Genomic DNA, 15,225 nt, shown 5'->3' on the forward strand with positions numbered 1-15,225 from the left:
CCTTTGATTTCCTTGCCAGCTTCATTTCATTCTGAGCTTTACTCCTTTGGACATTTTTTATAAGATCATGCCACATTGTTTTTTCTTATTTATTACCTATTACCTATTGGTGCTGCTGTCTTTTCCATAGGTCTTATTAAAATCTAGTTTGAGAGGCAGCTAGGTGGCTGAGTGGATAGAGAGCCAATCCTGGGCAAGTCACCTAATTCTAATTGCCTAATCCATACCACTCTTTTGCCTTGGAACCAATGCTTAGTTTCAATTTTCTATAAAGATTTTAAAATTTCTTTTTATTTACTTATATTCCCTGCATCATAGAAGGCACCATCCAACAAATACACAACACAGATAGATATAGTATTACATGTTTCCATTTTTCAATTCATTCTCAGAAGGTGACTGCACCTTATTAGATTGTGAACTCTTTGAAACCAGCAACCTTGTTTTGGACTTTCTTTGTATCCCTAGCTCCTAGCCTAGTACCTGGCACATGGTAACAAGTTTAATAAATACTTGTCGATTGACATTGGATAACTCTCTCTCTTTCTTTTCATTGTAACTGTTTCCCTGTCTACAGAATTTCATTCTCAAGAGCTTCGCCTCTCTGTTGGGCAGACTTGCCAGCAGAATTTTAGTCCATATGTTTCTCAGTTCTCACTGAATCCTTTGAAATCTGTTCTCCCCAGCTCTAGGTTCCATGTCAGACTAAGATAAAGTAGTCACTTCTTCCCAAGGTTCCTATAATTTGGCTATACAAGTATAGGCTCTCATGTGGTAGTGTCCAAACTTTTTTTAAAAATCACATATCCTTAGAGGTGGCTAGATGGCTTCATGGATTGAGAGACTGGCTTGGACAAAGGAAGTCCTGGGTTCATATATAACCTCAGACACTAGATAGCTGTATGACCCTGTGCCAGTCACGTAACCACCATTGCCTAACTCTTACTGTTCTTCTGCCTTAGAACCAACACACAGTATTGATTGTAGACTGAAGGTAAAGATTTTTTTAAAATTCACATATTCATCAGTTTTTTAAAAATTGAATATAGACCACAATGTGCATATATTTGGTAATTATATACATGTACTATTGTACTAATATATTACCATTATCCCATATACCCTAAGCAAGTGTCCTTTCATATATTTTACCCTGCCTTGCACCATAGCTTTAAAGTTTTTGGGGGAGATCATCCTTTGATTAAACACAAAATAGAAATTAAAGAATGAAATACAAAAAATATTTTAAAAGAAATTTCTATTTCATTAATGGCATAAAAATGTTTTTCTTCTCATTAAAATTAATTCAATGTGATTGAATATGTTTCATTAATTTTTTAAAGTTATGTTTTAAGGCACTGATGATACAGCAAGTTGAACGTCTAGCTGTAAGATCTGTTTATTTTGATACTTGGTCTTACAAAGATATGTAGATTGATTTGGAATAAGTGCATTATGGTACTGGCCAAATCATAGTACTCACTTTTTAACCTCATCTACAAATTATGCAAAGATTTTTTTTAAACCCTTACCTTCTGTCTTGGAGTCAATACTGTATACTGGTTCCAAGGCAGAAGAGTGGTAAGGGCTAGGCAATGGGGGTTAAGTGACTTGCCCAGGGTCACACAGCTGGGAAGTGTCTGAAGTCAGATTTGAACCTAGGACCTCCCATCTCTAGGCCTGGGTCTCAGTCCACTGAGCCACCCAGCTGCCCCCTGTACAAAGATTTTTGTTGAAGTGTAGCTTGTAAATTTCCATCTTCCCTGGTGTCAGTTCTTCAAACTTATCAGAAGACATCATATTTATACACAAACTCATTCTTTCCCTCTCCTCTCTTCCCCAGCCCCCTTTCTCTCTCTCTCTTCCCTCCTCTCTCTCTCCTTTTCTACCTCCCTCTTCTCCCCCCTCTTTTTAAGATTGGGTTTTCCTATCTCTTCTAGTCTAAAAGTATAGTCAATCACTCAGAGGCCTTATAGATCAATCTCATAGAAGCTTTGACTTCTGTCTGATCTAGTTCACCCCTTGTTAGGCAGCCTAGGGGCTCTTTACATGTCTTGAGAGTTAGTTCATCATATTGATGCTGGAATTAATGAAGCTACCAAATGGCTTTTGACCCTCCTGTTGCTTAGAACCCTCAGACTCAAGCAGCCCATCAGCCTTTACTTCTCCTAGTAGCAGAGATAAAAGGCATGTGCCACAATCTACCCAATATATTTTTATATTTTTGACATTTGGGTTCTAAACCCTCTGACATCATATAGAAGATTTTTAAATAGGTTAGAAAAAAATTGTTTCCAGGTTTGTTTGTTTTTAATGTTCGGGCATAAGAGATTTATAAAGATGACACATTTACAATATTTTCAACAATAGAGGTTTATTTTTTAAATGTCTTATTAATTATGATAGCTTTTTACTATCACTAGCTAATATTGAAAGACTGAAGATATTCTCAGGATGAGGTGCATAGTTGACCATAGTGGGAATAAATCCATATCTCAGGTAATTTTCAGAAGCTTGTAATTTTTCCCTGACTTCTATTAGATTGTGAGCTCCTTGAGGGCAGAAACTATCTTTTGCCCCCTTTTGTATTCTCAGTGCTTAACACATTGTCTGACACATAGTAGGTGCTTAATAAATGTTTATTGACTCATTTCTTGTTGTATTTGATAGATTATTGTTTTTACCTTTGTCATAGAAATGATGAAGAGCTCTTAACAGAAACAGATGAGTCACCTCTGGAATTTTCTTGTTGTTTCACTGTCTTGTGACTTAAAAATCCTAAATGCCAAATAATATTATTGTGAATCTGAGGTTTCTTTTCAGAATTCTGAAGTCACTTGTCCATTGTGTTGGTATTATTTTGATTAAAACAGACAACATAACCCACAAATCTAGGCAAATGGAAATAGCAGTAAATCAAAAAGAATTTTAAATCAAATGACTTACTAGGGTACCACTGCCAGCTTATCAGAGATATAGTATTTGTATTCTTCCTTCAACATATCCTGCATACCATTTATAACATATGACAACCTGACACTTGAGGACACCAGTATCAATGCATGTTGCTAAATAAATTCCTATTATTTACTATTTCCTATATTATCATTATTTCCTTATTTTTCCTATATAGGAAAAATTCATTTTATTAACTAAATGTTACTAAGGCTTAATTTCTTTTCTTTTTTTTAAGAAAAAATAAAATAGAAATTATAATATTTTAGTCTATACGTCATCATTTTATAAATGATAAAACCCAAATGGATGAAATAATTTGCTTATTTTTGTAGGTAGTAGAATTCGACCTAGGTGCTCTAACTCCAAATGTAGTATTCTTTATGCTCCATTATCCTGCGTCTTTATTGATGAGAATAAGATCCAATTCCTCTCAGTGGTGCATTCACCTCTAATCATTATAATAAGCTGGGAAATTATTATTTGTACTTATGACAGTGCTCTAATAGATGACTGTTTAATTAAATAGTTAATAGCTAAATGGTACTTAAAGGTTTGCAAAACACTTTACAAATATCTCATTTTATAATGTATTATAATATATTTATATATTATTATATTTTATTTTATTTGTTATATATAATATATATTCTAAAGTGGGGATAATAATAGTACCAGGATAAACCTGGTACTATTATTATCCCCATTTTATAACTGAGAAAACTGAGGTTAAGCAACCTGCTCAGGGTCACAAAGCTAGTAAGTGTCTGGGGCTGGATTTAAACTTGGTTCCTCTTAATGCCAGGCCTATCTGCACTCTATCCACTGCGCCACCTAGTTCCTTATTGCTGCTATATCACATCTCTATGCCAGATTTGGAATGTGCTCCTATACTTCCTTATCTATTCCCTTTCCCCAAGTAGGCTGTAGTATGTCTTTTGTTCTTTTTAAAAATTTTGAAAGCTTTCTTAGTAAGAACTCTAAGCAGAAGGGCAGTGGCCAGGCAAATAAGGTTAAATGACTTGCACAGGGTCACACAAGTAGGACAGATTTATTTCAGTTACATCATTCTCTTGTTTGATTTTGGCTCTGCTGATCTTTAAATGTTCTCCACCATTATTTCCCTTTTAAATCTAGATTCTCTCACTTGAGTATATATTTTTAATATCTTCATAAGATAGTAATAAAATGCTATTCCCATACCACACATGCTGAGTGAGCAAAATTTATGTTAAATTTATTTATAAATTTTCTCTACAATGACATAACAGCCACAATTTCATGATGTATGATGAAACAGAGCAAACTGTTGAGAAGCACTACTTTGTGGACTTCCATTTTTTTCATAGGGCATGATAGTCTCTAGCAAGTGCTCTCATTGTTTCTGTTAGAATTTTTTTTTTGTCCACATGAATCACCAGAAGTGGGAAATTGTTTTTTAGTCTGAAAACCCATTTTCCTCTTATGCCCTGGATTAATAGGGCTAAGAGGGCAGCAGGATTCTTTGTTATTGGGTCAGCCTGAAACTATGACAGTACCTTTTAGTTGGGACTGAATGACCATGGCTACTTGTTTCTTCCTTGATTTCTTACTGGAAATTCCCTTAACCTTATTGCATCTGTGGTTCCATATTATAATTCCTTGGAGAGCAAACAGCTGCTGCATCTCTAAGGCATCTTAATTTCCTTCTCTTTTGATGAGCCTCATCTGTTGGCTCAGTTATTATTCCTTTTCCCCTTTGTGTTGTGTTCTATACTCCAGCCTCCTTTCAAGCTCAGGATTCCTGTCTTTTCAGATCCTTTTTAGTAATTGTTTTCACATTGAAGCTCTCCTGTTTTTAAAAAATACTTTTCTCCTCTTCTGAAAAGTGAAGGATTCCTTGAACCTCTTATTCTTTCCTTCTATAAAGCAGACCAGTTTGTCCTTTGAATAGAGATAGCTCATTTAGCTATGGTAGAAGTAAAAATGCTGTTATGCACTACACTGCAGTGAAATGAGATTGTCTTTTGTTGTTTTTCCTAGTTAACTCTATTTGAGAGTTACCAAGTCTAGAATGTGTGGTCCTTACATTTATGAACAATTACAAGGCTGTTCAAGTATTTAATTCTGAATTAACTAGAAAGTTCAGTTAAGGAGAACACCTTGATCTTGTACCTTCTAATTGAGCTACTTGCTGCAAATTGGATGTTTTCAGTTAGTTTTTCTGGTTTGATTTACTTAGACTCGTTTAAAAAAAAAGGTATCTAAACCTATTAATTATTAGACTCACTGGTATAGAAACATCTCTCTAGCAGACCTGATAAGGTTACGATGATGAGGGACAAGCCTGAAGAAAGCAGAAAAAGTTATTTGCCCTTTTTGGCTTCTAGTATATTATATGTTACCACCAAATTACAATATTTACTGTGTAACACCTCCCCACACCTCCAATTGAATTGTTCATTGACTGTAAACTTATGGCAATGTGGTAGAGACTTTGATGCAGGGATTCCTAATAGTTAAGGCATTATCCAGATTGTGAAATTTAGAATCCTAGATCTATTTAGAATGGGAAGTCTAGTCTAATTTTTTCATTCTGCAGATGAAGATTCTGAGGGCCAAAGGGTCACATGATTTTCCCAAGGGCACCTAGTAAGTGGCAGAATTGGGATCCAGACCCAGCTGTTCAAGTTGAGTGCTCTGTCTACTTACTCTACCATGTTTCTTCCCTAAGAGAGGGACATAACCTCAAGAACTGTACTGGGTAAAACCACATATCTGCCTTTTCTCATAAAGCAATTATTTGCTTTTTAGGGAACTAATATAAGTCTTAGTTTATGGAATAACTCCTTTCCCATTGTCAATCCAGGAAAAGTAATTAAAGACAAATAGTTTCTACCTTCTATTTGATGCACCAAAGTCACATCTTCAGCAAAAACCTAAACAAAACAAATCAAAATCTGTGGCTGGCTGCTTTTGCTGGAACCTAGCCTCATTTTCTCAGTCGGGATCTGTGTTTGTCATTTGTCTTCTTTGAGGGACAGTTGTTTGAGTTTCTGAAAACTTTTCTGCTATCAAGAAATCAGGCTTTTAGGATTTTCCCTATTGCTTTTCCATTGGGGTAGTTTGTATTTTTTACTCCTTAAGTTTTAAAAGTATTGATTTTTATTTTGATGTTTGAAAGTATCTGATCTTTAAGTATGTATATACATTTTCAAATACATACCTAACCTATTGGTAGGGTCTGTGTAATTATTAGTGCTATGCTCATTTCTAGGAGAAACTTCCTCATATTTGGGCTTCAGAGTATTTCCCAGTATACATTCCATTTCTGCCAGTTCCTGAGACTTGCCAGTTTGAAAGTTTGAGTTATTTTTTTTTCATAGTGTTGTGTTACTTGGGATACTCCTCCCATGGACCTGTCTGTCTAAACAGTATTTGGCCTTTAGGGTACAACTCATGCCTTACTTATTCCACAAAGCCCACTCTAGGTACTCTAGTTCACTTGAATGTGCTTTTTAGAATTCTTATTATACATAACCATTATCACCCAGTTTAGTATTTCTTCATTATTCAGTTGTTTCTTGTGTTGGTAATTGTAAGCTCCCTGAGGGCAGAGAATACTGATCCCCCCCTCCGCCCCCCCCACCCCCCTATCCCTCACACTGGCTGGGTAATAAGTATTCAGTAAATAATGTGTTGGCCTAAAATGAGAGTGTCTCAAAGATCTCTGAAATGTAAATATGTGTGTGTATGTGTATAAGCATACTTTGAAAAACAGTAATAATTTTAGATTGTAGTCAGTTTTGGGGATGTGGGAAAATATGGCTTATATTTTAAAATCCTAATACTTGTTGATTTTATTTAATCATAAATCTCAGTGGAAGAGATGGTATGCTAGTGTGTATTAAGGAGACTCTACTCTAATTTTATACTTGAGCTCTTTTATTTTCCCTCTTCTGATTCTGAAATCATTAAAGAGTTATAAACCTGGTTATAAACTTCCTAGAGCATTTATACTACTCATCTGCCATATGTGTATTCATTGCTTTTTTAAAAATAAATTTTGTCTTTTTCAATACATAGAAATTAATTTTCTCTCCCAGCTCTTCACCACTGGGGGAAAAAAACCCAGAAAAACAAAATCTTTTTTTTTTCCTAAACAAATATGCATAGTCAGATGAAAAAAATTATCACATTATCTATGTCCCCAAAAATATATAATTCTGCATACTGAGTTAAACTATGTCTGGAGATGAGTAACAGGTTTCATCATGAGTCATCTGGAATCATAGAAGGTCATTTTGTTGATCAGAGTTTTTAAGGTGTTCATTGATGTTTTTATAGTGTTGTTATATAAATTGTTCTCCTGGTTGTGCCCTCTTTATTCTGCATCAGTTCCTCTGAGACTTCCCAGATTTTCCTGAAACCTTCCCCTTCATCATTTCTTATGGCACAGTATCATTCCATTACATTCATGTACCATCTTTTGTTCAGTCATTCCTCAGTTGATGAGAACCTCCTTCATTCTGAGGTCTTTGCTACCACTACAGAAAAAAAAGTGGCTATAAATATGCATAAAGCTTCTTTTTCTCTTTTTTTGATATCTTTGGATTATAATAGTGATAGTGCTAGATCAATAATTATATAGAGTTTAGTAACTTTGGGGATAAAATTTCAAATTGCTCCATAGAATAACATAATGGACCAAAATGCTTATTTCCCTGCTTCCTCTCTAACATTTATCATTTTCTTTTTTTGTCAGAATCACCAATATAATTGAATGTAAAGTGATAAAAGTAGCATTAACTTTCATTTCTCTATTAGTGATACAGAACTTTTAAAATGTGGTTATTGATAGCTTAAATCTCTTCCTGAGAAGATTGCCTGTTTGTATCCTTTGGTTATTTATATATTTGTTGGTTTGTTTTTCACAGGTCTTAGTCACTATACCTTTGTCCTTGCTCCAGAAAGGTGCCATTCAGTTTAACCCACCATTGCCAGAGAGGAAAATAAAAGCCATCAACAGTTTAGGAGCAGGAATCATTGAAAAGGTAATTTAGATTACTTTGGCCAGCCTTTGGAACTAAAGTGTCACTATTAGGCGGTTTGTAAGATGTTCCTGTGTATTCTAGAACAGTATATACCAATCTTCATTTTCCTTTCTGGTTGCATTCTTTGAGGACTGGGGAGTAGAAGTCATCACTGAGAATTATAAAGTAGTTAAATGGTTGGGCGAGAAAATACCTACTGGAGTAGTTGCCAAAGAGCCATTGAATGTTGGACCAGTACACATACACACAGGTTCTGGCCTGGCCCCTCATTTGCCCTCAGAAAGGTCTTGGGTAAGGAAGGTATAAATAGATTCAGAGTTCAGGGTGCTGTCAGCTGTTGAGGTTGGGTCTTCGGGGGATCCCACTTTGTGTCATGAACTTTGGATGGAATCATATGATGAAAATGGGACCTAGTATCTTGCAGGTTGGCATTTAGTAAATCTTTGTAGAATTGTATATGTTTATGTGGCAGTACTAATAAGAAAGACAAATTAAATACCCTCTCAAAAGTTTTAAAATTGAATGGAAGCAGCATTAGTTAAAAAGAGCCCTTTATTTACTTTTTTGTAACAATGACCCAGACAGTTGATGAGCCCAAATCAAACTGCAAAATAGGCTTTGCCTAATGATTATGATGGTGGAGGATCATTAAGATCATTAATTTAAAGCTAAAAGAGACCTCAAAGGCTATTTAGTAATATAGCTGTCTCATTTTACATGTGAGAAAACTGAAGCCCAGGGAGTTTAATCAATTAAATATTTATTGAGCACCTACTATGTGCCAAGCACTTTGTTAGGTGCTGAGGTTACAAAGAAGCTAAAGACATTTCTTGCCTTCAAGTCTTTATATTAGATACCTCATGGAGTAGAATAGGGGAAACAACATGGAAACAAATACATACAAAGTAAACTCTACATAGATAAATGGGAAATAATAGCAGGAAGGTACTAGAATTAAGAGGGATTCAGAAAGACTTTCAGTGACAGGTTTAATTTTAGTTAGGACTTAAAGGAAATTAGAAACTTTATAAGTAGAATTGAGGAAAGAGAACAATTTTAGACATGGTGAACAGCCAGAGAAAATGCCCAGAGCCAAAGCTGAAGTGTCTTATTTGTGGATCAGCCAGGAGGCTAGTGTTGCTACATTTAAAAGTATGTAGCAGAGAGTAGCATATAAGAAGATTGGAATGGGGGAGGTGGCACACTAGGTTATGAAGGGCTTTGAATCCCAAACTCAGGATTTTGTGTTTAATCTTGAAGGCAATGGAAAGGCACTGGAGTTTACTGCGTAGGGCAGTGACGCGGTCAGTCTTGTGCTTTAGGAAAATCACTTTGGTGACTGAATAAGGAATGGAGTGTAATGGGGAGAAACTGAGGCAGATAACCCCACCAGCAGGCTATTGCCATAGACTAGGCATGAGATGATGATGACTTAAACCAGGAGGTAGCTGATTGGATGGGGGCTGGTGAGAGATAATGAGGACTCAGGGCTGTATCTCACATTGTGAGCCTGACAGATGAAATTATCCTGTAACAGGGAACGTAGTAGGGGCAGGTTTGGAAGAATAAGTTCTGTTTTGGACATATTTAGTTTAAGAAGTACTGAATATCCAGTTGGAGATAAGAGATTGGAGGTCGGCAAAGAGACTGAGGATAGGTAGAAGTTAGAATTGTTAGCATAGAAGAGATAGTAATGAAATCTATGGTTGCTGAGGAGATCACCAAGGTCCAGTTCCTATCACTAATAGTTGACTAATATTACATAGCACTTCTTTAAAAAATAATTTTTTTCAGTCACACATAAAAATAATAATTTTAACATTTGTCTTTTTTAAAATCATGAGTTAAAAAAAAATAAACTAAAATCCTGAGTTCAAAATTCCCTCCCCTTGGGGGCAGCTGGGTAGCTCAGTGGATTGAGAGCCAGACCTAGAGCTAGGAGGTCCTGGGTTCAAATCTGACCTCAGACACTTCCCAGCTGTGTGACCCTGGGCAAGTCACTTGACCCCCATTGCCTAGCCCTTACCACTCTTCTGCCTTGGAACCAATACACAGTGTATTGACTCCAAGATGGAAGGTAAGGGATTTTTAAAACTATTTTTTAAAAAATTCCCTCCCCTTGTTCCTCCCTGAGATGTCAAATAATTTGATATAGGTTATAAATGTGTAGTCATATTACCTAACACTTGAAGGCTTATTTATTTTGATTTATTTGTTACATTTAAGTACATTAAATACATTTAAATTTATTTGTTACATTTAAATATAAAATAAATAAATTTAAATTAAAAACATTTCTGCCAACCTCATTTTAAGGCAGCTTGTATGTGGCTGGGCATATTCAAGGTTTCAATTTATAGAAACTTGCTTTAAAACCAGATAAGCAGGAATGCCTTAGTGTGCCAAAGGATTTATGATCTCATTCATGTCAATATTAGTTCCAGTGATACAGACAAAAGCACTGCTAAGCCTGGCATCCTCTTTGGCTCTCATCCATAGCTTCCTTATCCTACCTGACATGCTGGGGACTTCCTCAGTTTTTCTTGGCTCCAGGAGGTTGTGATATAATAAACCCATCTTCCTTTTTGCACATGTTTTTGGATAGAGTGATATCCAAAAGTAGAGTCCACCCATGCCCAAGACTTTGTTTTAGCATCACCTTCCAAACTTTGACACTGAAGACTGTCCTGCTCTGAGACTGTCAGCCAAAAGAGGAGATGCTCATGTAGAGGGCATTCGCATTGTAATACCTTAAAGGTTAAATTAAAACATACTTCTCTTTCTTCCATTCTCCAGATTGCCTTGGAATTTCCTTATAGATTTTGGGACAATAAGATTCAAGGAGCTGATTTTTTTGGCCACGTTCCTCCCAGTTCCAACAAGCGTGGCCTCTTTGCTGTATTTTATGATATGGATCCTCAGGTATGAGGTTTTAATTTGGTTTTATTATTACCCATTTACTAAGACCAAACAAAGCAGCTAGATGGCACAGTGGATAGAGTGTCAGGCCTAGAGTCCAGAGCACCTGCATTCAAATTTGGCCTCATAAACGTCCTAGCTCTGTGACTCCAGGAAAATCACTTAACCTTGATTGCCTAGCCTTTACCACTCTTCTGTCTTAGAACTTGTACTAAGACAGAAGGGAAAGGTTTAAAAAAACCCATTACTTGGGTATTTGCATCCTAGGAGAAAAGCTATGTCTTTTGATGAAAGAAACTCTAGCATTTGGCTTTGCTTTCCCAAAGCATAAGTTTCTCATACTCAAAGTGATGGGGATTTGGAGAGGAATATAAATTTATTTCAGGTCAAACTACTTCCATGATCCTCAGATCACTGGTACTTTAAATATCCACAAGGGTGCTTGGTGAGCTGGTCTGAAATGCAAGAAAAGAATCTTGGGCCTACATGAAATTCTGGTTGATGGGGGGGGGATCTTGGTATAAGGCAGGGTAGATGGGAGAACTTTACTGCTGCAACCATAATTGAAGCTTGAAACTTGAGAGTGTGTTCCACTACTGCTGCTATTTGATAAACAAATTATTTTTGGAGCTTCTCTCTATGAGTCTTTTTTTTAAGTCTTATCAATTTTCATATGGAAATAAGTGGTAGCCTTTGTGAACCATGCAGGAAAGGGTCTCCTACAGTTAAATCTCTGCCTCGTCCTAAACCACATTTTTTCTTCCATCTTCCACCATGCCTCATTATTATGAAAGTCTAAGGAAAGCCTTACATGATCATTAGTTTTAGAGTGGCTTCACAAGGGAGGAATACCCCTGTTAAATAGAGGATTGAATGTCTCTGCAGATGCCTAGATAGGAGTGGTGAAGTTGGGGAAAAGAAGGGATTGGTGAGTAGAAAAAGCAGGAAACGTCATTTTGAGGGAAGGAAAAATCTTATATGTGAAACAAAAAACTTATGTATTCTGGGCTGAATTCCAAGCAAGTTGGAAAGAAGATAGATTTAATTTTTGAAAAATGAAGGAAGCAACTTTTTTTCTGCTGTTTTTCAGGGTAAATACAGTGTTTTGATGTCTGTCATTACCGGAGAGGCTGTAGCATCTATTAAGAACCTGGATGACAAGCAGGTTCTACAACAGTGCATGGCCACACTCCGGGAACTATTCAAAGAGCAGGTAAGACCCTCTAAAATATGATATACTTCCCATAAATTTAATCAGGTATTCTTTATAAAACTAAAACTTGTCAGCAAGGATGAGAATAAAGAAAACCAAAAAAGTGGGCTATGCTTTCCTAAATTTTCCTACATTTCTTCAGCATTTTCCTAAATTTCACTTTTCACCACCCAGTGTTGGCCAGAAATTGATTCACCCTTTTCTGTCCCTCCTTTTCCATGATTATCCTGGAATTTTCTTCTCAGTTTAAAATTTGGAGGCTCCAAAATTTCACTGTGTATTGAGGACTGTGTATAATTCTTTAGTTAAAAAAAAAAGACAACCCTTATCTTTTATCTTAGAATTAATTCTGAGCATCAGTTCCAAGGTAAAAGATCAATAAGGGCTAGGCAATTTCAGTTAAGTAACTTGCCCAACATCAGACAGCTAGGAAGTATTTGAAGTCAAATTTGAACCCAGGACCTTCTGCCTCCAGGCCTGGCTCGTATCCACTGAACCAGCTAGTTGCTCCTGTATACAATTCTTCAAACTTTAGCTAACTTACAGAATGTGATCTACAGTATTCTGTAATCATAAACTAATCTTCCGATTTGAAAAGGATCTTGGATATTACCTTGGCCACTCTCCTCATTTTGCACTTAGGGAGAACTGAGACACACAAAGGAGAAATGACTTGCTTTAGATAGTAATTAGCAGAACCAAGATTTGAACTCAGGTCTTCTGGTGCCAATGCTAGTGCTCTTTGTGCTAAAGAATGTATACCAATATTATGCAGACCATTTCCCTCCACTACCACCACCACTTACCTGCCCCCCCTCAAAAAAATTCAACACTCCCCTCTCCCCCCAAAAGCTTAACATTATTTCATACATTTCAACTGGATAATGCTCTCAGTAATCTCAGGAGATGTTAATATCGATCTAACATTTAGGGTAGACACAAAAATGTGGTTTGTCTGAGATCACATCAGTTTCAGACAAATCCAGGTGTCAGGGATAACTAGAATTTCAAGTCAGTCACTTAGTCTTGGCTTTTCTACATCTGTGGCATCTTTTGCATCCATCCCCTTCTCTCAGTTCCACAGCCACAAGCCTAGTTTAGACCCTCATCAGCTCTTACCTGGACTGTAACAATAGTCTCCTGATTTGGACCACTGTTTCCCCTCTCTTCTTGCTCACTTCATCCTTCATGCAAATAGCAAATTTAATCTCCTTAAAGCAAGTGCCTATGTCATTTCTTTGCTAAAATAGCAGCTGTGAGTCTCTATTGATTCTAGGCTAAAATGTAAAGACCTTTGTCATGTCCAGCCCTTTCCGAGTCTGGTTCCAACTTCCCTTTCAAGAGTTTTCTCCTGTGACTCCTTTTCAGATATTTTATGTTGCAGCCACACGAGCCTCTTTGTTGTTCTTCTCATTCTGTCGTCTGCCTTTGTACCATTTTGTGAGTTGTCTCCCATGCCTGGAATGCCCCCTTGGGAGTGCTATCCAACCAATACCTAATTTTTTTCTGTATTTGCTATACCTCTCCACCTCCCATCCCACCACAATAGAATATAAGCTCCTTGAGGGCAAGATCTGAATCCTTTTTCTCCTTTGTATTTCTAGCACTTAGCAAAGTTCCCTTTTTTTTTTTTAATCCTTACCTTCCACCTCATAATCAATGTATGTATTGGTGCTAAGGCAGAAGAATGGCAAAGGGTAGGCCATGGGAGTTCATTGTATTGCCCAAGGTCGCACAGGTAGGATATGTCTGAGACTAGATTTGAACCCAGGATTTCTCATCTCCAAGCCTGGCTCTTTCTCTAAGGAGCCACCCCGCTGTTTTCCCCCCCATAGGAGTAAAAATGAACAAATACTCCTGGTATTTAAAAATATATAAGATTTTTAATAATAAATCAAAAGAGGGGGAAAGGAAAAAGGTTTCTTTCAGTCAAGTGAGCAGAGCAAAGAGAAAGCCAGAGACTCACACCTGCAGCACTTTACCAAAAGCACAAGCTCCAGAAAAAGAGCCCCTCAGCGTGGGTCTCAGCCAAATTTATCTCCTAAGCATCCTTAAGTAAAATGAGAATGTAACTTAAAAGGATGCTGGGAATGTAGCTCAGGTGTTGCAGATTTTCCATCTGCACATCCCCTACCTCCTTACTTTATGTCTTAGTCATAACTCCAAGACAGAAGGGAAAGGGCTAGTAGGCAAGTGAAGTTAAGTGACTTGCCGAGAGTCACCCAGCCTGGAAGTGTCTGAGATCAGACTTGAACCAGGTCTGGTGCTCTATCCAGTGTCACCTAGCTGCCCCTTTAAAGGGCCTCCTAATAAAGGCTTGCTCAATTGGATTTCTGCATTTGGATCTAACAATGGTTTTCTCCAACTGGTTCCTAACTTATGACTGGATTTTGTTTCAAAAGTTTGTAAGTTGCTTAGACGCTGAAAAATTTTCCCCTTGGAAAACAGGGCTATAAAGCAAGGTTAGGTTTGCAGGCTACCCCGCAAAAGCCAGCTCCACTTATAATGTATGCAGGAAGATTTACTAAGTGTGCCAGGCACTGTGCAAAGGAAGGAAGGAAAGATTGATGGATGGATGGATGGAGGGAGGGAGGGATGGATGGATGGATGGACTTACTAAATATGCCAGGCACTGTGCAAAGGAAGGAAGGAAAGATTGATGGATGGATGGATGGAGGGAGGGAGGGATGGATGGATGGATGGACTTACTAAATATGCCAGGCACTGTGCAAAGGAAGGAAGGAAAGATTGATGGATGGATGGATGGATGGATGGATGGATGGATGGATGGATGGATGGATGGAAGGACTTACTAAATGTGCCAGGCACTGTGCAAAGGAAGGAAGAAAGGAAAGAAGGATGAATGGATGGATGGAAAAATTTACTAAGTGTGCCAGGCACTGTGCTAAGCACTTTACATAGATTACCTCATTTGGTCCACACAACAACCCTGAGAGATAGGTACTCTTGTTATCTCCATTTTACAGTTAGGAAACTGAGGGCAAAAAAGTGACTTACCCAGAATCACACATATATCTGATTTGGATGCAGCTCTTTCCCGCATACTACCTAACTGCCTCTCTATTGGAAAACACTCGTAGCCCA

At 37.2% G+C, this 15,225-nt stretch overlaps 1 protein-coding gene across 1 annotated transcript in view; it reads left to right on the forward strand.

The window, feature by feature from the left end:
• KDM1B (lysine demethylase 1B) overlaps positions 1-15,225 on the forward strand; it is a 47,816-nt gene that overhangs the window by 27,985 nt on the left and 4,606 nt on the right. Inside the window, exons 18-20 of the mRNA XM_007487893.3 lie at positions 7,872-7,988; positions 10,785-10,910; positions 11,998-12,120. Coding sequence (XP_007487955.1) covers positions 7,872-7,988; positions 10,785-10,910; positions 11,998-12,120 — 366 coding nt within the window. The remainder of the gene's footprint in view (positions 1-7,871; positions 7,989-10,784; positions 10,911-11,997; positions 12,121-15,225) is intronic.

This window comes from Monodelphis domestica, chromosome 3 (assembly GCF_027887165.1).
Source record: "Monodelphis domestica isolate mMonDom1 chromosome 3, mMonDom1.pri, whole genome shotgun sequence".
Lineage (NCBI taxonomy): Eukaryota > Metazoa > Chordata > Mammalia > Didelphimorphia > Didelphidae > Monodelphis > Monodelphis domestica.